General features: G+C 64.6%; 1 protein-coding gene across 1 annotated transcript; it reads left to right on the forward strand.

Annotated features, from left to right (window-relative positions):
- The first annotated feature begins 13,146 nt into the window (after window positions 1–13,146).
- NCR3 (natural cytotoxicity triggering receptor 3) lies at window positions 13,147–20,057 on the forward strand. The gene is made up of 4 exons (XM_039517062.1): window positions 13,147–13,189; window positions 18,662–19,012; window positions 19,479–19,598; window positions 19,996–20,057. Exons 1-4 carry the CDS (start codon window positions 13,147–13,149, stop codon window positions 20,055–20,057), a joined length of 576 nt encoding a protein of 191 aa, XP_039372996.1.
- Window positions 20,058–21,873: the final 1,816 nt, after the last annotated feature.

A 21,873-nucleotide genomic window follows, 5' to 3' on the forward strand; every position in this document is an offset into this window, starting at 1 on the left:
GGTTGCACAGGAAGCGCCTCGCGGCCGTGCTCAGCCCAGCAGGTTTGTGCATCAGCCTGGAGCCCACAGGGGCCCTGTCGCCCCCCCGGCCCTAGAGCCGCTGGCGGCCCCAGCCCCGACCTGCACAGACAGCGAGAGGCCCCATGTCCCCCCCCTCCATGTGGTCAGCGTCTCTGCTCCGTGCTGCTGACCCCAGCCCGGTCTGGTGCCAGACGCTCGACACCACAGAGACAGCTCACGTGCAGAGCCCTGGGGCTGCGGGTCGGGAGTGAGGGGCACCGGCAGAGCTGGGGGCAGGGCTGGGCTGGCAGGGGCTGCGGGTCGGGAGTGAGGGGCACCGGCAGAGCTGGGGGGAGCCCAGGGGGCTGTGGGTCGGGAGTGAGGGGCACTGGCAGGGCTGGGGGGGGCAGGGCTGGGCTAGCGGGGGCTGCGGGTCGGGAGTGAGGGGCACCGGCAGGGCTGGGGGGGGCAGGGCTGGGCTGGCGGGGGCTGCGGGTCGGGAGTGAGGGGCACCGGCAGCGCTGGGGGGGGCTGGGCTGGCAGGGGCTGCGGGTCGGGAGTGAGGGGCACCGGCAGGGCTGGGGGGGGCAGGGCTGGGAGGGGCTGCGGGTCGGGAGTGCGGGGCACTGGCAGGGCTGGGCTGGCAGGGGCTGCGGGTCGGGAGTGAGGGGCACCGGCAGGGCTGGGCTGGCAGGGGCTGCGGGTCGGGAGTGAGGGGCACCGGCAGGGCTGGGGGGCCCAGGGCTGGGCTGGCGGGGGCTGCGGGTCGGGAGTGAGGGGCACCGGCAGGGCTGGGGGCAGAGGGGCCTGGCCGGGGGGGAGGTTTCCGGCCCAGCGTAGGCGTCGCTCTCTGGGTCCCGCTCGCTCTGGTTTCTGTGACTCACGTCCGGTGGGGGCTGCCGGGATCCTGCCGCCCGCGGGGTCGGGGTGTCACTCTGGGACCCCTGCGCCCCCGGCACCATGGCTCTGCGCCGGCTCTGCCTTCTGCTCACCTGCTCCGGTAAGGGGGACCCTGCCCCTCCCGCCCCCGCCTGGGGCACAATCGTCCCTTCCCCCGCCCCGGAGTGGGGTCCCACCTCGGCCCCCCCCCGGGTGCGGGGAATTCCCCTGATCCCCTCCTGGGTTATCGCTTCATCCCCCCCCGGGGGGGCCCCAATCGCCCCCTCTGCCCGTTGGAGCCGGGAGCCCCGGCCCGGCGGCATCGTCCCGGCTTCACCCTCCCTGGTCTGACGCGGCCCCCCAGCCGCTCTGCCCCCGCGACGCCCCGAGCGGGTCCCGACGCGGCCGCGCTGGCAGGTGGCGCCCGGCGAAAAGGGACCAAACCGCCCGTGTGCCTGGTTTGCAGCTCAAGGGGGTTTGATTTTTCCCCCGTTTTTTGCTCCCCAAAATCATATTTGGCTTTTTGAAAGTCAGACGCGCCGGGCGAGGGAAGAGCCGTTACGGGGGCGACCGGGAGCCGCTGCCGAGCCCCGCGGGGCACTCGGGACGCTGACACTTGGGTGGAAAAACCCCTCAATGTTTCCTCAAGGCATGTAGGGAAAACATGAACCGACCCCCCCCCACCAAGCAGTGAAAATCCCCCAAAGCCGGTTAAATGTTCCCCCCTTGGCAACCAGCCGTTCGCTGTTTCCAAACCCGAGAAAACCCCAAACCCCAACATCGGCCGCCGAAAAGTGTCCCTGGAAAATCCCTTTTGCTGAATGATCCTTTTCATGTTGGAAACCAGATGTTTTCGGGGTGGGGATAAAAAGCAAGAGAAGTTGACGAACCCCCCAAATGATTCCCCTAAAAGGTGCCTGCAAAAGACGGCCCAAGTCTGACGTTAACGCCGTGAGCAGAACCCGCCTGCGTGACGGGGGAAACGGGGACGATCTGCCTTCATCTTCAGCTAAGCTGGATTCTTTAATCTTCATCTAATTCACATTCTGGGGGTCTGACCCACGACAGCCGCTGAATGAGAAAGGGGAACATCTTGCCAGAAACGAACAATTCTCCCCGGCCAATTTACAGGGCGGCAAAGAAATCGCCAGTTTTAGTCTCAACTTGCCACTCCCGATTTGATTGTGACGCTGTTGGGTGTTTTCCCGAAAGCTCCGGCTTCTGCACGGCTACGGGGAACGGCCGGTTTGTCTTTTAAAACCCAGCGAGTTCCCAGCACCTTGTATTGTGGAGAAACATTCCCAGATGGGAATTCTGAACCCGCAAAAGGGAGAAAGCCAGAGATTTCATCGGGTTTTTCTTCATCTTGTGAATTTTAGGCAAATCTGGTGAGTTTTGGGGAGGTTAAATGGTGGCTGGTGCAGCCGTGCTGCTCAGTGACTTCGACGGGACACGTTGTCTCTTCAGTGGAACGTTGTGCACCAGCGTTCGGGCGATAAGAGCCGTGAGCAAGCGAAGCTGCTTCCACCGGAGCTGGGTCCTAACCCGGCTTTAAAGTGGCCAAGTCCAATGTGCCAGCACAACTCAGGCTCCGCCGTGAATCACGAGCCGGACTTTGAAAAAACTCCCGGTTGTAAAAACGAATCCACCTGGGAGTTGTCTGTCGTTGCAGCTCCTTTTCCAGGCCGCGCGGGTCCATAAAAACCTTCCGTCAAACAGGTTTTCGGTGGGAAAAGGCTTTAATCTCAGCCCGGATTTGCGGGGTTCAGCCAGGAGCCCCTCGTGGGCTGCGGATGCTGCCAGGAGCCCGGCCAAAGCGTTTCCGTTCGCGTCGAAGATTTTCCCTTGGGGAAAACAGATATTTCGCTCTCGCATTCGCTGGGTTTTCTCCGCAACCCGAAGGGCTAGAAACCATTTTTGGGGGGGGTTGGTAAACGAAAGCTGAACATGGTCCGTAGCCACCCAACGCCGAGAGCCGGGAGCTGCGGAAAAGCACCAGCTGTCGGGATAATCACCAGACTTGGCAACACCGTCCCGGGGGCGTCTTGTGGGCTCGCTCTGGAGAGGACGTGCAGGTGGCGGAAGGCCCAGGGCCGGGCGCTAAACGTGGCTTTAGCCGAGGGAAGGTGGCGACGGAGGGAGGTCTCTGCTCTCCGAGGGCTCCTCCATCCGCAGCCAGCGGCTGACCGAGCTCCACGCCGAAGCCAGACAAATTCAGGCCGGGAACACGGCTCAGTCCAACCGTCGAGGGAGCAGCTCCCCCCGGCCGTGGTGGACGGGGCAGCGCTCGGACCCTGCAGCTCATTGCCCGGCAAGACGCGGCCGTGGAGACCTTCGGGAGGGAGGGCAGCCGCGCGCGGCGGAGGGTGGCAGGGACGCGCCTGGCCCGAGAGCGGCAGACGTACGGAGCTGCGTCCGTTCAGCACGTCTGGCAGACGATCCAGAGGGGACCTTCTCCGGGCGACCACACGTGGCCCCAACGGCTCCTTCTCCCGCCGGCGAGGGGCAGCCCGGGGCCCAGAGGAGGAAATGAAAGTCGGACACGTTCCCATGGGAAACAAGGCTCCGGTGTTTAGGGGCGAGGGGGCCGGACCTTTGGAAGGACCCACCAAGGGAAGCGATGGATTGTCACCTCCAGCCTGGGGGCCGCCCTGGAAGCCGCGCTGGCCAAGGAGGAGGCGGCGGGAGCCGGGTGCAGCCGGGTGCTGGGAGGAGACCAGCTCGAGGGGCCAATGTCGTCTACTGGCCGTCGCCTCTAAGAAACGCGAGGGACGCGGGCGAGGGAGGCCTGGCGCTTGGACAATCGTCATCCGGCCACCCCCTCGGCGTCTCTCCCCGGCTCCGGGGGCTAGAGCGGGGGGGCTGGGAGCCAGGACTCCTGGGTTCTCTCACCGGCGCTGGGACGGGAGTGGGGGCTGGTGGGTTAGAGCAGGGGGTCTGGGAGCCAGGACTCCTGGGTTCTCTCCGTGGCTCTGGGAGGGGAGGGGGGTTTTCTGTCCTGCTGACCCTTGGCCTTTGATCTCCCAGGTTCCTGGGCGCAGGACCTGTGGGTGTCCCAGCCCAGCTCCGTGCAGGGCACCGAGGGCGGCTCCGTCACCCTGCCCTGCTCCTACAACAGCACCCGGGAGCCCCGGCTCGGCAGCTACACGTGGCTGAAGGAGGTGCCGGGCGCCCGGCTGGAGCTGAGCGACGGGACCCAGGAGTTCAGGGGCCGGGTGAGCCGGGCCGGGGACCGGAGCTTCCTGCGGGGGAGACGAGCCGACGTGGAGCTGCGGGACCTGAGACCCTACGACAGCGGGACCTACCGGTGCCTGGTGAAGATCCCCAGCCTGGGCGAGGGGGCGGGGAACGGGACGTGGCTCCAGGTGCTGAAAGCGGGTGAGTCCGGGCAGCCCAGGACGCCTGGGTTCTCTGCCTGGCTCTGGGAGGGGAGTGGGGGCTGGTGGTTAGAACAGGGGGGGCTGGGAGCCCGGACTCCTGGGTTCTCTCCCTGCTCTGGGAGGGGAGTGGGGCCTAGTGGTTAGAGCAGGGGTGGTTCTGGATTGAAAAGGGGGAAGTGGGGCCGTTATTGCTATTTCTGGGGGGCTCCTCGTGGCTGGTTTGGGGGCGAGGCTGACAGCGGAGTCGGCGCAGGCCGTGGGGCGCGTGGTCGGCTGCGAAGGACGGGGGGAGCAGCTGGGGAGCTCCCGAGAGACGGGCCGGAGGGAGGGGCCGAGTCACAAAGAAACGAAAGAACAAGTGTAAAAGCGACAAGGGGAGGGAGGGGGGGCCGAGGGGACGGACAGGGGCTGGGGGCCGAGGGGATGAACGAAGGAAGGAAGAAAGGGACGAATGAAAAGGGGGAGAGGCGCAGGAAGCTTCCCCCTTCTCCGGCCGCTTTGTCTCATTCCTCTTTCTTCCCCGGCAGGCCCTCCCACCCCTGGCGCTGGGCGCGCTCGGCTTGGGCCTAGGCGCCGCCGTGGGGGTCGCTGGCGCAGCCGCCGCCCTGATTTTGCTCTGCCACAAGAGAGGAGGTGAGTGGGACGGGGCCCCCCTGGAACCGGGGCACCACCGAGCCCCCCGACCCACCCGCCTCGGCTCCCCCTCGCACTGAGCTGCCAACCCCCCCAGCCGCCCTTTCACCAGCGTTCACACCGGCAGGACACGCCCAGCTGCCGTTACACGCAGGGTCTCTGCCCCCAGCCCCCCTTTCACCAGCGTTCACACCGGCAGGACACGCCCAGCTGCCGTTACACGCAGGGTCTCTGCCCCCAGCCCCCCTTTCACCAGCGTTCACACCGGCAGGACACGCCCAGCTGCCCCCAGCCTCCCGGCTGCCCTTTCACCAGCGTTCACACCGGCAGGACACACCCAGCTGCCGTTACACGCAGGGTCTCTGCCCCCAGGCCCCGGCTGCCCTTTCACCAGCGTTCACACCGGCAGGACACGCCCAGCTGCCGTTACACGCAGGGTCTCTGCCCCCAGCCCCCGGCTGCCCTTTCACCAGCGTTTGACACCGGCAGGACACGCCCAGCTGCCGTTACACGCAGGGTCTCTGCCCCCAGCCTCCCGGCTGCCCTTTCACCAGCGTTTCAGGGTTTCTCACTGAGCCGTTACCCTTGTTTGGCCTTTTCGCTGGCGCAGCCGAACGGCTCCTCGTGGGTGTTCTCCGCCTCACGCCGTGTTTCAGTGACACGCAGACAAACGCCACATCACACCCGCCGGCAGCGCTCACCGTCCGACCAGCTGGGCCTGTCGAGCAGACCCGGACGCCTGCAGTGACACCTCGCGAGCCGCACTTTGCACAAAACGTGTCCTAATTGCACGACCGTGGTGAATAGTGAGGTGATGGTGTCACAAGGAGATTGGGGGGGGGGCTGCCAGAGACAGCGACCCTCAGGCCCAGCCTTGACCCAAACCCCAAGCTCCAACCACGGACCCTAATGCTGCCCCCACCCCCAACCAGAGACCCCAACCCTGACCCCAAACCCATCCCTACCCCTCACCGTGACCCTGACCACTGACTGGGGACCGTAGGAGCTACTGATTGATGATTGGCTCCTGGTTAGTGATTATTAGCTACTGATTGGCTATTGACTACTGGCTAGTGATTGATTACTGGCTTCTGGTTGGCAATTGGCTCCTGGTTATTGATTATTCACTATTATTAGCTACTGATTAATTCTATTGATTATTGGCTACTGATTGATAATTGGCTCCTGGCTATCGATTATTGGCTACTGATTATTGACTGCTGGCAACTGAATATTTATAATTACCTGCTGATCGCTGGCGACCTATTGTCGAGTTTTGGCTCCTGCTTCCTGGCTAAAGATTCTTGCTAGATTCCTGGCCACCAGCGACTGACAAATGGCTCCTGATTATTGCCTAACGGTTATTGCCGACTGGCTACTGGCCATTGGCTAACGGCTTCTGCCCAGCGTTGTCTATGGGCGACTAATGATCAGTTCCTGGCTCCCAAGCCCCGTCGGCTGCCAGTCACCGCTCACACGCACCGTCAGTGACTGTCGATTACCGGCTGGCTACCGACTGGTGCTCAATGGCTACTGGCGAGCGTTGGCCGCGCTGGCAGCTGCTGATCCCTGGCTCTTGGCGGCTGATTTATGCCGATGCCAAGAATTGATTATTGGCTCCTCCTGAGACCTGATTAGAACGGGCTCCTCGTTCTTCTAACTGGCTCTGGGCCGAGCTGGGCGTCTGGGCCGCTGACCCGCGATTCCTGCCCCTGCGGGTCAATTAATGACGTTACTGATCCCCCCAGAGCGGAGAGACGTGGGACCCCAGACGGAAGCCCCAGTGCAGGTGAGACCCGCTGGGGGGATGGGCAGAGGGGTGTGGGGGGATGTGGGGAACGAGGGAGGGAGGGAGGGGTGTATGGGGGGATGGGGATGGGGATGAGCGGAGGGGTGGGGGGATGGATGCAGGGGTCTGGGGGATGGGGGAACGAGGGATGGAGGGAGGGGTGTATGGGGATGGGGATGGGGATGAGCGGAGGGGTGGGGGATGGATGCAGGGGTCTGGGGGAACGAGGGATGGAGGGACGGTGTGGAGGATGGAGGTAGGTGTGGGGGGATGGACAGATGGAGGGGTGTTGGGGATGAGGGGAACGAGGGATGGAGGGAGGGGTGTGGGGATGGAGGGAGGGGTGGGCGCAGGGACAGGCAGCTCAGTACCTGGGGATTTGGGAGTCGGGGCTCCCCTGCCGGAGGTGCAGGGGTGGGAGAAGCCTGGCCTGGGGGCTCGGGATGTGGGGCTGATCCCGGCTATGGGGCGCTGTCTGTGGGGTGGCAGGACTGTGGGGCGGATCACCTGGGGAAGAGCTGAGGGGACAATCCTGGCTGGGGTGGCTGTGGGGGCTGATGGGGCCATGGGGAGGGGTCTGAGGGGCCTGTGGGGCTGGAGGGGCGCTGACAGGGCCGAGGGGGACTGAGGGGTCGGCGGGGCGGCTGACGGGCCGAGGGGTCTGGGGTCAGTGGGTGGCTGACAGGGCCGAGGAGGGGCTGACGGGGCTGTGGGGGTGACGGGTCTGGGGGTGGCAGACGGGGCTGGGGACTTAGGGGTTGGTGGGGGCTGACGGGCCAAGGGGGCTGAGGGTCGGTGGGGGCTGACGGGGCCGAGGGGGACTGAGGGGTCGGCGGGGACTGACGGGGCCGAGAGGGGGCTGAGGGCTGAGGGGTTGGCGAGGGGCTGACGGGGCCGAGGGGGCTGAGGGGTCGGGCGGGGGCTGACGGGGCCATGGGGACTGAGGGGTTGGTGGGGGCTGACGGGGCCATGGGGGACTGAGGGGTTGGCGGGGGCTGACGGGGCCGAGGGGGCTGAGGGGTCGGTGGGGCTGATGGGGCCGAGGGGGCTGGGGTCGGCGGGGGCTGACAGGGCCGAGGAGGGGCTGACGGGGCTGTGGGGGTGACGGGTCTGGGGTGGCGCTGACGGGGCCGGGGGTCTGGGGATTGGCGGGGCTGACGGGGCCGAGGGGTTGAGGGGTCGGCGGGGGCTGACGGGGCCGGGGGCTGGGGTCGGTGGGGACTGACGGACCGAGGGGGCTGAGGGGTCAGCGGGGGCTGATGGGGCCGAGGGGACTGAGGGGTTGGTGGGGCTGACGGGGCCATGGGGACTGAGGGGTTGGCGGGGGCTGACGGGGCCGGGGTGACGGGGCCGAGGGGGCTGAGGGGTCGGCGGGGCTGACAGGGCCGGGGGTGACGGGGCCGAGGGGGCTGAGGGGTCGGTGGGGCTGACGGGGCTGGGGGTCTGGGGTCGGCGGGGGCTGACGGGGCTGGGGGTGACGGGGCTGGGGTGGCTGATGGGCGGAGGGTGGGGCTGGGGTCAGGGGGCTGATGGGGCCGAGGGGGCTGGGGTCGGTGGGGTTGACGGGGCCGGGGGACTTAGGGGTTGGTGGGGGCTGACGGGGCCAAGGGGGCTGAGGGGTCGGTGGGGGCTGACGGGGCCGAGGGGACTGAGGGGTCGGCGGGGACTGACGGGGCCGAGAGGGGGCTGAGGGGCTGAGGGGTTGGCGAGGGCTGACGGGGCCGAGGGGGCTGAGGGGTCGGCGGGGGCTGACGGGGCCATGGGGACTGAGGTTGGTGGGGGCTGACGGGGCCATGGGGACTGAGGGGTTGGCGGGGGCTGACGGGGCCGAGGGCTGAGGGGTCGGTGGGGCTGATGGGGCCGAGGGGGCTGGGGTCGGCGGGGCTGACAGGGCCGAGGAGGGGCTGACGGGGCTGTGGGGGTGACGGGTCTGGGGTGGCGCTGACGGGCCGGGGGTCTGGGGATTGGCGGGGCTGACGGGGCCGAGGGGGTTGAGGGGTCGGCGGGGGCTGACGGGGCCGGGGCTGGGGTCGGTGGGGACTGACGGGACCGAGGGGCTGAGGGGTCAGCGGGGGCTGATGGGGCCGAGGGGGACTGAGGGTTGGTGGGGGCTGACGGGGCCATGGGGACTGAGGGGTTGGCGGGGGCTGACGGGGCCGGGGTGACGGGGCCGAGGGGGCTGAGGGGTCGGCGGGGGCTGACAGGGCCGGGGTGACGGGGCCGAGGGGGCTGAGGGGTCGGTGGGGGCTGACGGGGCTGGGGGTCTGGGGTCGGCGGGGCTGACGGGGCTGGGGGTGACGGGCTGGGGGTCTGGGGTCGGCGGGGCTGACGGGGCTGGGGGTGACGGGCTGGGGTGGCTGATGGGCGGAGGGTGGGGCTGGGGGTCGGCGGGGGCTGATGGGGCCGAGGGGGCTGGGGTCGGTGGGGTTGACGGGGCCGGGGACTTAGGGGTTGGTGGGGCTGACGGGGCCGGGGGTCTGGGGTTGGCGGGGCTGACGGGGCCGGGGGTGACGGGGCTGGGGGTGGCTGATGGGCCGAGGTGGGGCTGGGGTCGGCGGGGGCTGACGGGGCTGACGGGGCTGGGGTGACGGGGCTGGGGTGGCTGATGGGCCGAGGTGGGGCTGGGGTCGGTGGGGGCTGACGGGGCTGACGGGGCCGGGGAGTCTGGGGTTGGCGGGGCTGACGGGGCTGGGGGTGACGGGGCTGGGGTGGCTGATGGGCCGAGGGGGCTGGGGTCGGTGGGGGCTGATGGGCCGAGGTGGGGCTGAGGGGTCGGTGGGTGGCTGACAGGGCCGAGGGGGCTGGGGTCAGTGGGTGGCTGACAGGGCCGAGGAGGGGCTGATGGGGCTGTGGGGTGACGGGTCTGGGGTGGCTGACGGGGCCGAGGGGGCTGGGGTCGGTGGGGTTGACGGGGCCGGGGGCTGGGGTCGGCGGGGGCTGACGGGGCCGGGGTGACGGGGCTGGGGTGGCTGATGGGCCGAGGGTGGGGCTGGGGGGTCGGCGGGGGGCTGACGGGGCCGGGGGGTGACGGGTCTGGGGGGTGGCTGATGGGCCGAGGGTGGGGCTGGGGGGTCGGCGGGGGCTCACGGGGCCGAGGGGGCTGGGGTCGGTGGGGGCTCACGGGGCCGAGGGGGCTGGGGTCGGTGGGGGCTGACGGGGCCGAGGGGGCTGAGGGGTCGGTGGGTGGCTGACAGGGCCGAGGAGGGGGCTGACGGGGCTGGGGGTGGCGCTGACGGGGCCGAGGAGTCTGGGGTCGGTGGGGCTGACGGGGCCGAGGGGGCTGGGGGTCGGTGGGGGTTGACGGGGCCGGGGGTCTGGGGTCGGCGGGGGCTGACGGGCCGGGGGCTGAGGGGTCGGTGGGGGTGACGGGGCTGACGGGGCCGGGGTCTGGGGTCGGCGGGGGGCTGACGGGGCTGACGGGGCCGGGGGGTGACGGGTCCGTCTCTGTCCCTCTCGCCCAGGCCCCGGAGCCGAGCTACGCGGAGCTGAGGGTGAAGCCGGGTCGGCGCCCGGCGCCCGCGGGCGAACTCGTCACCTACGCCGCCATCGGGGGCAGCCTCCGGGGCGCGGGGCGCGGCCGGGGGGGGACGGAGACCCCCCCACATTCCCCCCACACCCGCCCCCCCTCCACCCCACACCTGCCCCCGCCCCCGCCACATATGTGCCCCCCTCCACACACCCCCACCCCACACACCCCTCCCCCCACAGCCCTCCGACCCCCCCATACCCCCATCACATGCCCCCACCCTGCCCCACACACCCCACTCCACACATGCACCTCACACCACATGTGCACCCCCACGCACCGCCCCACCCCACACACAGCACCGCCAGGAGGGGGCAGCAGGGACCCCCCCAAACCAGCCCCACTGCAATTCTCCATCCTCCCAGCAGGGGGCTGCAGTTCCACCGTCCGCCACCAGGGGGCGGCCTCGCCCTGCAGTATCACCCGCCCCCACCCGCACAAGTTACTCTGGGGCTCCCGGTTCGTGCTCCCGTGCGTCCCGCCCCAGCCGTCCCCACCCACCCGTCTCCGGCCCCGCGATGCTGAGTCTGGGGTGGAGCCTGCCCGGAGCTGGGCCCGAGCGGCTCCAGGAACTGGGACGCATTTCCAGGCCCGGCGCGGCGCTGGGAGGGAGCCAGGGTGGCTAACCAGAGATGCCCAAATCCACAGAGCGGCTAAGCAAAGCTTGGGAGACCAGCTAGCGAAAACCAGAGCCGGGCTGGAGAATCCCGGAGCCGGGCTGGCGAATCCCGGAGCCGGGCTAGTGAAACCCAGAGCCGGGCTGGCGAAACCCGGAGCCGGGGTAGAGACACTGGAGAAACCCAGAGCCGGGCTGGCGGGCCAACGCGGCGAGAGAAAAGACTGTGGGTTTGGCCTGGCCGCAGGCAGGGGTGAGGGGCCGGCAGCAGCCCCCAGGCCTGTGAGCTCAGTCACGGGGCTCATGTGTTTAGATCTGGAGGTTCTGTGGGGTGGGGGGAGCCTGGGGCTTGGGGAACAGGGGCTGCGGGTTGGGAGTGAGGGGCACCGGCAGAGTCTAGTCCTGGGCTCCCCCCACTCCAGAGCCCTGCCGGTGCCCCTCACTCCCGACCCGCAGCCCCTGCTAGCCCAGCCCTGCCCCCCCCAGCTTTGCCGGTGCCCCTCAGACCTGACCCACAGTTTCTGAAGAGGACCCAGCCATCCACCCAGTGGCCAGCGCCGGACTCACTGTCCCTTCCTGACCCCTAGTTCCCGGCGCTCACTCTCCGCCTTGGAGCATGAGGGTTAACTGCTGCCGCGCTGGTTTCTCAGGGCGTAGCAGACGCGGCCGGTGGCTGTTTCCTCCCGCAGGGCGTGAGAGCCGGTGACCCAGTTTTTCCACCCCCCTGGCCTCTCGAGAGCTGCTTATGCAACCCGGCCTCCAGCCCCGCTCAGGAAACAGGCCCTGGGCTGTGTGTGGTCGGCTGAGCGCTCAGGCGGCTGCGTGGGGCTGAACCACACACGCTGAGAGCAGCTGATCCGGAGCGGGGCCGGCTCCGCAGGGAGGGAAGGAACGAAGGACCCAGGACTCCGGGCTCCCCAGATCCCTCCCTCGTGCCTGGCCCCCCGTCGGTCCCCCCCCGCCCCGGGCAGACCCTGGGCCGCTCCGTCTCCAGCTGGACGGGGTGAAGGGCGAACGCCGGCCGGGGGGGTCTTGGGCAGGAGCCGGGAGGGGATTTTCCCCCGGCTGGAGCCTGGCTCCGTCCCGGTGCCCGCGATTCGAGGGGGACGTGGGGCACTCGGGGAGGAGCCCCCGGGACGATGGAAGGGTTAGAAAACCGGCCTCCGCGCGAGCCCCCCCAGGAGCTCGGTCCAGGAGCTGAGTAGGCCGGCGAGGGGGGTGCGTGTCCCCGGCTGGAGGCACCGACCGGGGGAGCCAAACACCCCCCGGGGCCCTCAGGCTGGCAGGGGATCGAACCCCAGCCTGGCCAGGAGCCGGAGCCGGAGCCGGAGCTGGGCAGAGCCGGCCTGGGAACAAGGCGTCAGCTTGTGCCGGGAGGGGGGCGATTTCCCCGGGGCCTGGGGGGGCTCCCGCCGGGGTGAGGTTCCTTCGGGAGCAGCTGCCCTGGTTCAAACAGCCGGTAACTGGGTGGGGGGGGGGGGGGATCGGGGCCGTTTGCAGCCACGGGGTCGTCTCACGAAGTGACTGAGGCGGGAGCAGGACACGCAGGGCGGGCGGGGGGGGGGCCACGGGCCCCCGGCCTTGGCACTGAATAAAGTCGCGCCAATGTAAGAAGCTGTTGAGCTAAATTCATGTGTCCAGTATGCCTGGCTCCCAGCCTCCCCTCTAACTACTAGGCCCCACTCCCCTCCCAGAGCTGGGGAGAGAACCCAGGAGTCCTGGCTCCCAGCCTCCCCTCTAACTACTAGGCCCCACTCCCCTCCCAGAGCTGGGGAGAGAAGCCAGGAGTCCTGGCTCCCAGCCTCCCCTATAACTACTAGGCCCCACTCCTCCCAGCGCTGGGGAGAGAACCCAGGAGTCCTGGCTCCCAGCCTCCCTGCTCTAACCACTAGCCCCCACTCCCCTCCCAGAGCTGGGGAGAGAACCCAGGAGTCCTGGCTCCCAGCCTCCCCTCTAACTACTAGGCCCCACTCCCCTCCCAGAGCTGGGGAGAGAACCCAGGAGTCCTGGCTCCCAGCCTCCCCTCTAACTACTAGGCCCCACTCCCCTCCCAGAGCTGGGGAGAGAACCCAGGAGTCCTGGCTCCCAGCCCCCCACTCTCACCACTAGACTCTGCTCCCCTCCCAGCACCGGGGATGGAACCCAGGAGTCCGGGCCCCTCCCCTCCCCCCTCGTTTGGCCCTTGGGCCGGAAGCCTGAAGCACGCCAGGAACCGGCCGCGTTAGGCGGGTGGTGCTCAGAGGCTCATTTCCTGAGCCCCCCCTCGCCGGTGTGAGTCGCACCAGCCCTGCACCCGCACTCCTGTGCCCTCGCACCGGCAGCCATGGTCCCAGGCCCCCTGCTCTGGACGCTGGCCCTGATTGCAGGTGAGCGGGGAGGGGGGATTTGAACCCGCAGCCCAGCCAGGCAGCGCCGGGCGCGTGGAGGCACTGCCCAGCCGGGTGTCCGTGGGCACAGAGGGGTCTGCGGGAGGATAGATGGTGTATGGCCCGGGCGGGTGGGCACATCGACCCATCCATCCCCCTGCACCCGCCCTGCCCATCCCCAGCCACTGCCACCCCCCGCGCCCGTCCCCAGCTAAATCCCTCTCCTGAGCGGGCACCGGGAGACGGGGCCGACCCGGCGGCCGGAGGGACCCAGCGTTGCCCGGGGGCCGATAACTCGCTGCGCCGGGATGAACGTACCCAGGAGCGGCCCGGGCCGCGGGGCATCGCTCGGAGCCGGTCCCGGCGGGCGCCGGCAGAGCCAGCCACCGGCAGAGCCAGCCACGTGTGCGCGGCCCCGTCCCCGGGGTCACCGGCTGGGGCCTGCAAGGGGTGATCGCCTCAAAACCAGGGGCCTTTTCCTGCCCGAGCCCCCCCAACACGCCAGCCCAGTCCAGGGCCCCACGCCCAGGGGGACCCGCAAGGCTACATCGCTCAGGCTTTGCTCTCGGCGCCAGCCGGCTCGGGGGCCCCAGCTTCGGCCCTGGCTTGGCGGCCCCCGAAACCCGCTCGGGCCCCTGCTTGGGAACGGCTGCTCCGAACTAACCTGACGGATCCAGGCACCACGTTAACGATTCCGCCTCCGAAACGCAAGCGATTCAGTAACGAACGTGGCCCATTGCTCAGCGAGCGGCTCCGTCCGTCTCACGTCTAAATTCATCCGGTACCGTCCGGAGCCGTTACATTTTCACAGCTCAGGCCAGGAAATAACGATACAGGATTTAACGATTGAGCCCAGTTCATTATTACATGTTCACAGCTAAGCCCCCGAAACAGGCTGCAAGTTCTGAATGAAACTGGGAAAACTATTTAAAACTTCATGTAGTTTAATTCACGAGCTTTTCTTACGACCGGTATCAGCCAATTGTGGCGATTTCTTTGTTACTAGGATGTTACGGCAAAGTATTTAAATCAACCCCAAATTATTGCAATTTCTTTGAGCAAATCCGAGCCAAGCGAGGCCATTTCTTTGTTCGCCCTTTGCAAATTCTTGCCACGTCTTCAAAGAATTTTAATCCTAGAAACTGAGAGAAATTGATTCAAATTAATCCGAGTACATGGAGGAAGTTTGGGAGCTAATCCCGGATCAATCTTCCATATTTAAATATTAATTATCTTGCAACATTTAAATATTCATCCCAGGCAACGCTTGTAATTTAAAATATAATTTCAGCAAATTAATTCACCATTCGAGTAACCCTAATAAACTCTTTTTCTTTATAATTTAATTGCTGCTAATAAAGATAATTTATTTGGTTATTCCTTGAAAATTACTGCAAAATCCACTGACTTTTTGCAGTTCCTTTAAAATATAATTCCAGTTTGAAATAATCCTGCTGAAATATTGCAAAGTATTTAAGAGTTCGTCCCACTGAATAATTTCAGTCTCTTTAACAGTAAAGTCAGCAATTTGTTGCAATTTATTTAAGAGTTAATGGTACTAAATTACTATTTAATAGTTAATTAAACTAAATGATTACAGTCTGGTTCCTAGGAAAATGAATGCAGTTCTTTATAATTACAAGCCAAGAGTTGCAATGGATTTGAGATTCTCAGCAGAATTATTGCAATTTCTTTAAACCAAATCCTGAAACAATTGTTGCAGTTTAAAAAAATCACAGTAAATCATTGCAATTTCTTAAAAAATATACTCCCAGCCATTTAATTGGAAAGTCCATTAACATTAATCTCAACACCACAATTGCAATTCAATGCATTCATCTGAGGACGTTGTGAGAACGTATCTGTTACTCCGTGGAAATGGCTGCAGCAGATTTAAAACTGAATTCAAGTGACCGACACCAATTTATTTCCGAGTCCAAGGCACAGAATTATTGCAACGTCATCGTTAATCCTGTGAACAATTGAAATTTAATTAAATAATAATCCCAGGGCAACTATTTCAATGTCCTTAAAAATAATTGTAGTAAATTGTTGTGACGCATTTCAGCATCAAACCCAGAAGATTAGAAATTAATTCCAGGGAATGTGTCTGTTAATCCCATCAGATTATGGTAATTCTTTTAAAATTCTACTCTAGGAAAAATGAAGTTTCTTAAAGATAATCCAGGCGTCCTTTCAAAATTAGCCCCAGAAGTTTATCATTTAATCTAAGGAAATTGTGGGAATTAGATTGATAACCCCAATCGATCACTGAAATTCCTGTAAGATTTAATCCAAGGAAAATACTGTTTTCTTTCCAAACGTATCCCAGTTAATTGCGTGATGCAGCTCAGAGTTCAGTCCCGGAAATTCTTGCAAGAGGTTTAAGCTTCATCCCAGCGGTGAATCCCAATCGGTGTCAGAGTCAGAGGCGCCCAGTTATCGCCCCGTGTGTGACTAGTCGTGTCAGCAGACGCCTGGGATTTCTCTCCAGCGTAACCTGGTCCATCATAGAATCATAGAATTTAAGATCAGAAGGGACCATTATGATCATCTAGTCTGACCTCCCGCAAGATGAGGCCACAAAAGCTGACCCACCCACTCCTGAAATAATTCTCTCCCTTGACTCAGCTGTTGAAGTCCCCAAATCCTGATTTAAAGACTTCAAGTAGCAGATAATCCTCCAGCAAGCGACCCCTGCCCCATGCTGCGGAGGAAGGCGAAAAACCTCCAGGGCCACTGCCAATCTACCCTGGAGGAAAATTCCAGTCCGATCGCTGACCCTAAACCCAACGGGGGCTGGGCGGGACGGCTCCTGGCTCTCACGGTCCCTGGGGCTCCGGGGGGGACTTGCGTTGTGGGGAAGGTACACAGGCCAAGGGCCCAAACGGAAACGAAATGAGACTTGAACTGTAGAAATAAGGGAATGGGGAATTGTCCGGTGAGGGGATGAGAGAACCTGGGAAGTGCTTCTGCTCTGGGCATCAGCCAGAAACATGTGGAGTGTTGCAATAAATAGAGAGATAGAGGGGGGGTGTGGGGAGAGAGAGAGAGAGAGAGAGAGAGAGGGTGGCTGGAGATAGATAGATAGATAGAGGGGGTGGCTGGGATAGATAGATAGATAGAGGGGGTTGATGGGGATAGATAGATAGAGGGGGTGGCTGGGGACAGATAGATAGATAGATAGATAGATAGATAGATAGATAGATAGATAGATAGAGGGGGTGGATGGGGATGGATAGATAGATATATAGATATATAGATAGATAGATAGATAGATAGATAGATAGATAGAGAGGGTGGATGGGGTTGGATGGATGGATGGAGGGGGTGGCTGGATAGCTAGATGATGATGATGGGTCGGGTGGATGGGGTTGGATGCATGGATGGACGGGATGGAGATGGATGGATGGATAGAGGGGGTGGATATGGATGTACACGGGGGGGATATGGATGGATATGGATGGATGGATAGAGGGGATATGGATGGATATGGATAGCTAGAGGGAATGGAAGGATGGCTAGATGATGATGACGATGGGTCAGGTGGATGGATGGATAGAGTGGATGGATATGGATGGATGGATGGACAGAGGGGCTGGCTGGATGGCAATGATGACGGGTCGGGTGGATGGGGTTGGATGGATGGATAGAGGGGATGGATATGGGTGGATGGATGGATGGGTGGATGGGTGGATGGATGGATGGACAGAGGGGCTGGCTGGATGGCTAGATGATGATGATGACGGGTCGGATGGATGGGGTTGGATGGATGGATAGAGGGGATGGATATGGATGGATGGATAGAGGGGGTGGATATGGATGTACACGGGGGGGATATGGATGGATATGGATGGATGGATAGAGGGGATATGGATGGATATGGATGGCTAGAGGGAATGGAAGGATGGCTAGATGATGATGACGATGGGTCAGGTGGATGGATGGATAGAGGGGATGGATATGGGTGGATGGATGGACAGAGGGGCTGGCTGGATGGCAATGATGACGGGTCGGGTGGATGGGGTTGGATGGATGGATAGAGGGGATGGATATGGGTGGATGGATGGATGGGTGGATGGGTGGATGGATGGATGGACAGAGGGCTGGCTGGATGGCTAGATGATGATGATGACGGGTCGGATGGATGGGGTTGGATGGATGGATAGAGGGGATGGATATGAGTGGATGGATGGATGGGTGGATGGATGGATGGACAGAGGGGCTGGCTGGATGGCAATGATGACGGGTCGGGTGGATGGGGTTGGATGGATGGATAGAGGGGATGGATATGGGTGGATGGATGGATGGGTGGATGGGTGGATGGATGGATGGACAGAGGGGCTGGCTGGATGGCTAGATGATGATGATGACGGGTCGGATGGATGGGGTTGGATGGATGGATAGAGGGGATGGATATGAGTGGATGGATGGATGGGTGGATGGATGGATGGACAGAGGGGCTGGCTGGATGATGATGATGCCGGGTTGGGTGGATGGGGATGGATGGATTGTTAGAGGGGATGGATGGATGGATGGATGGATGGATGGATGGACAGAGGGGCTGGCTGGATGATGATGATGCCGGGTCGGGTGGATGGAGATGGATGGATGGACAGAGGCGCTGGCTGGATGATGATGATGCCGGGTCGGGTGGATGGGGATGGATGGATGGACAGAGGGGATGGATATGGGTAGATGGATGGATGGATGGATGGACAGAGGGGATGGATATGGATGGATGGATGGATGGATGGATGGATGGACAGAGGGGCTGGCTGGATGATGATGATGACGGGTCGGGTGGATGGGGTTGGATGGATGGATAGAGGGGATGGATATGGGTGGATGGATGGATGGATGGATGGACAGAGGGGCTGGCTGGATGATGATGCCGGGTCGGGTGGATGGGGATGGAGAGATGGTGGGTGGGCAGGAGTGGGGCTCGGGGGGACCCGCGGCAGGGCCCAGCCGACACACAGGACGAGTGACGTGGTGGTTTCTCTCAGCAGGGGAATCACCATTTCACAAGCTGGTTTGACTCTGGTTTGAGGCCGGTTTGGAGCCAGAGGCTGAGACTGGCCGGCCGGGGCTGGAGCCCTCGATAATCGCCCGGTTCTGTTCACTGCCGGGCCTGCCACAGACGGGCCATCGGGCTGACCCGGTCTGGCCAACGTATGCCCCAGGCCCAGTTCCCTGCCCCCCCTAGCCAGCCAGTCCGTGCCCTGGGGCCGGGGGGAGCCAGCGCCCCCCAGAGGGGCCAGGCCCCTGCCCCGCTCCCTGCCCCCCTGAGCCAGCCACTCCCGGGCCTGGGGCCGGGTGGGAGCCCAGAGGACAGGCCCTGCCCGCTCCCTGCCCCCCTGAGCCAGCCAGTCCCTGCCCTGGGGCCGGGTGGGAGCCAGCGCCCCCCAGAGGGGCCAGGCCCCTGCCCCGCTCCCTGGGTGATTTCCCTCTGTCCCGTCTCTCTGCCAGGCTGCCGGGCGCAGGACCTGTGGGTGTCCCAGCCCAGCTCCGTGCAGGGCACCGAGGGTGGCTCCGTCACCCTGCCCTGCTCCTACAACAGCACCCGGGAGCCCCGGCTCGGCAGCTACACGTGGCTGAAGGAGGTGGCGGGCGCCCGGCTGGAGCTGAGCGACGGGACCCAGGAGTTCAGGGGCCGGGTGAGCCGGGCCGGGGACCGGAGCTTCCTGCGGGGGAGACGAGCCGACGTGGAGCTGCGGGACCTGAGACCCTACGACAGCGGGACCTACCGGTGCCTGGTGAAGATCCCCAGCCTGGGCGAGGGGGCGGGGAACGGGACCTGGCTCCAGGTGGTGAAAGCGGGTGAGTCCAGGCAGCCCAGGACGCCTGGGTTCTCGCCGGCTCTGGGAGGGGAGTGGGGGCTGGTGGGTTAGAGCAGGGGCTGGGAGCCCGGATGCCTGGGTTCTTTCCCCGGCTCTGGGAGGGGAGTGGGGGCTGGTGCTTAGAGCAGGGGGGGGCTGGGAGCCTGGACGCCTGGGTTCTCTCCCGGCTCTGGGAGGGGAGTGGGGGCTGGTGGTTAGAGCAGAGGGGGCTGGGAGCCCGGACGCCTGGGTTCTCTGCCCCGCTCTGGGAGGGGAGTGGGGGCTGGTGGTTAGAGCAGTGGGGGCTGGGAGCCAGGACTCCTGGGTTCTCTCACCGGCGCTGGGAGGGGAGTGGGGGCTGGTGGGTCAGAGCGGGGGGGGGGGAGCCCGGACGCCTGGGTTCTCTCCCCAGCCCACACAGTATTAATTTCCCACAACCCTTTTCTCCTCCCTGCTCACCCGTTCAGCGCCCACGGACGTGAAGCCCGACGGATTCGTCCTCTTGTGGCTTTTCCTGCGGGGGCTGATCTGCACCTTCGGCCTCGCCGCCGGCGCCCTGGGGACCAGCTTGTGCTACCAGAGGAAACGTGAGTGACCAGATCCCCCCCTCTGCTGGTGTCCCTCACTCCCGACCTGCAGCCCCCTGGGCTCCCCCCACTCCGCTGGTGCCCCTCACTCCCGACCCGCAGCCCCCTGGGCTCCCCCCACTCCGCTGGTGCCCCTCACTCCCGACCTGCAGCCCCCTGGGCTCCCCCCACTCCGCTGGTGCCCCTCACTCCCGACCCGCAGCCCCCGCTAGCCCAGCCCTGCCCCACCCCTGCCAGTGCCCCTCACTCCCGACCCACAGCCCCTGCCAGCCCAGCCCTGCCCCACCCCTGCTCCGCTGATGGTATCAGATACTTTACTGGTTGCCAGGTCGGGGAGAAGCTGTTTTCCACCCCACTTATTTGAGCCCTTCACTTTTCTCTCTTTTTCTTGTCCTAGTGTCCCAGCGGAGACAGAGACGAGTCAGGGAGCGTCAGTGCAAAGCCCAGCTGCGAATGTGAATGTTCATGTTCCCTGCTCTAACCACTAGCCTGTACTGCCCTCTCAGAGCTGGGAGGGAACCCAGGAGTCCGGGCTCCCAGCCGCCCTGCTCTAACCCACCAGCCCCCGCTCCCCTCCCAGAGCTGGGAGAGAACCCAGGAGTCCTGGGGCCCAGCCCCCCCTGCTCTAACCCACCAGCCCCCACTCCCCTCCCAGAGCCGGGGAGAGAACCCAGGAGTCCTGGCTCCCAGCCCCCCTGCTCTAACCCACCAGCCCCCACACCCCGCCCAGAGCCGGGGAGAGAACCCAGGAGTCCTGGCTCCCAGCCCCCCTGCTCTAACCCACCAGCCCTCACTCCCCTCCCAGAGCCGGGAGAGAACCCAGGAGTCCTGGCTCCCAGCCCCCCCCCCCCGCTCTAACCCACCAGCCCCCACTCTCAGAGCATTGACCCAGAGCAAGTGATTAATCCCTGGGGCAGCAAACCTCTGGCAGCGTTACAGAGTGTGGACAGTTTATGGGTTACCCTGTATGCGCTTTGCACAGGGGAAAAGGGATTGATTTGGGGTGTGGACCCCGCTGGGAGCTGGGGGCCGGGTGCTGCAGACAGGGGACTTGCTGAGCTGGTTTTGGCTAAAGCCTGCGGGTTTGGGGGGTCCAGGCCGGGGTCTGGGTTGCAGCAGGCTGGCGTGTGGGGCTCAGCAGGGCAGGGTGCTGGAGTCCCCGGCTGGCAGGGAAACGGGCTCAGAGGTGAATTCAGGGCGTCAGTTAATAAGCAAAAGTGATTTACTAAGTATAAAAAGTAGAGCCTGTCGCACGAAGCACCTTCCCGTTACATTATCTTCACACGCACGAGCACGTGGGTGCGATGTGCCGGAGACCGGGGCCCTGCCCGTGGCGGGGGCGGGACACTCGAATTCCTCTCTGGGCTCCGCTCCGGGGCAGACGCTCCTGCGTCCCCCAAAGGGAGGGAGCCCCTGAGCCACCAGCTACGACGGACCCTTCGCTGGCCAGCGAATCCCCCCTTCACTCGGGCTGGGTTTGCTCCCAGCTCGGGTCCCACCGCAGCCGTCGGCAGGACCCCGCCGTCCAGCTCCAGGACCCGTCTCTGTGCCCCCTCCACCCCGTTACAGCCGGGTCCAGCTTCGGGGTCCCCGCTTGGGGGTGGCTCTGGCCTGTTTCTCGGCTTTCAGTTCCGGGGTTTGCCGGTGGGCAGCCCCGTGTCTGGCGGCTTCTGCCCCCACGGCAGCATTTCCCGGGCAGACGGCGCAGCCATGTCCATTGGTCGCCCCTTGAGACCGTCACCGGATGGGCTGGGACACCCCAGAGACCCCCCCGCCAGACCAGGCCCCCTGCTCCCCTCTCGCTGCGTCACACGCTCCAGTCAGCTCCAGCCCAGAGCCCGAGGCTGCCGGTCACTGGAACTGGGACACCCTCAGCCCAGGGGCCTCTCGGTTACCAGCGACTTCCCCAGGCCGCGTGTTCAGCCGTCCTGGGCTCTTTGCAACCTGCGCGGTTCCAGCGTCTTCACTTCGCTGACTGCTCGGTCCCTACGTCCCTCCCCCGAAACCAGCCACAGACCAACGACCCTGTTCTGCAGCCCCCCCCCAAACCTCACGTCAAATCTCCAGCAGCGTTTCAAAGCAACCAGCCGTGCAGAGACCCTGCGCGCTGCCCCCCGGGCCGGGTTCGGTCACAGAGACCCCTTGGGAGCGTCACCTGATGTGCTGAATTTCCCTGCCAGCCGGGGACTCCAGCCCCCTGCCCTGCTGAGCCCCACACGCCAGCCTGCTGCAACCCAGACCCCGGCCTGGACCCCCCAAACCCGCAGGCTTTAGC

This window comes from Mauremys reevesii, unplaced genomic scaffold, assembly GCF_016161935.1.
Source record: "Mauremys reevesii isolate NIE-2019 unplaced genomic scaffold, ASM1616193v1 Contig1, whole genome shotgun sequence".
NCBI classification, from domain to species: Eukaryota; Metazoa; Chordata; order Testudines; family Geoemydidae; genus Mauremys; species Mauremys reevesii.

What these genes read in the sequence shown, in the direction of transcription:
- NCR3 (XM_039517062.1), top strand. Translation starts at nt 13,147, where the DNA reads ATGGTCCCAGGCCCCCTGCTCTGGACGCTGGCCCTGATTGCAG. An exon ending in GACGCTGGCCCTGATTGCAG is followed by an intron (nt 13,190 to 18,661) that starts GTGAGCGGGGAG and finishes TCTCTCTGCCAG; the next exon opens with GCTGCCGGGCGCAGGACCTG. An exon ending in CTTGTGCTACCAGAGGAAAC is followed by an intron (nt 19,599 to 19,995) that starts GTGAGTGACCAG and finishes TTCTTGTCCTAG; the next exon opens with TGTCCCAGCGGAGACAGAGA.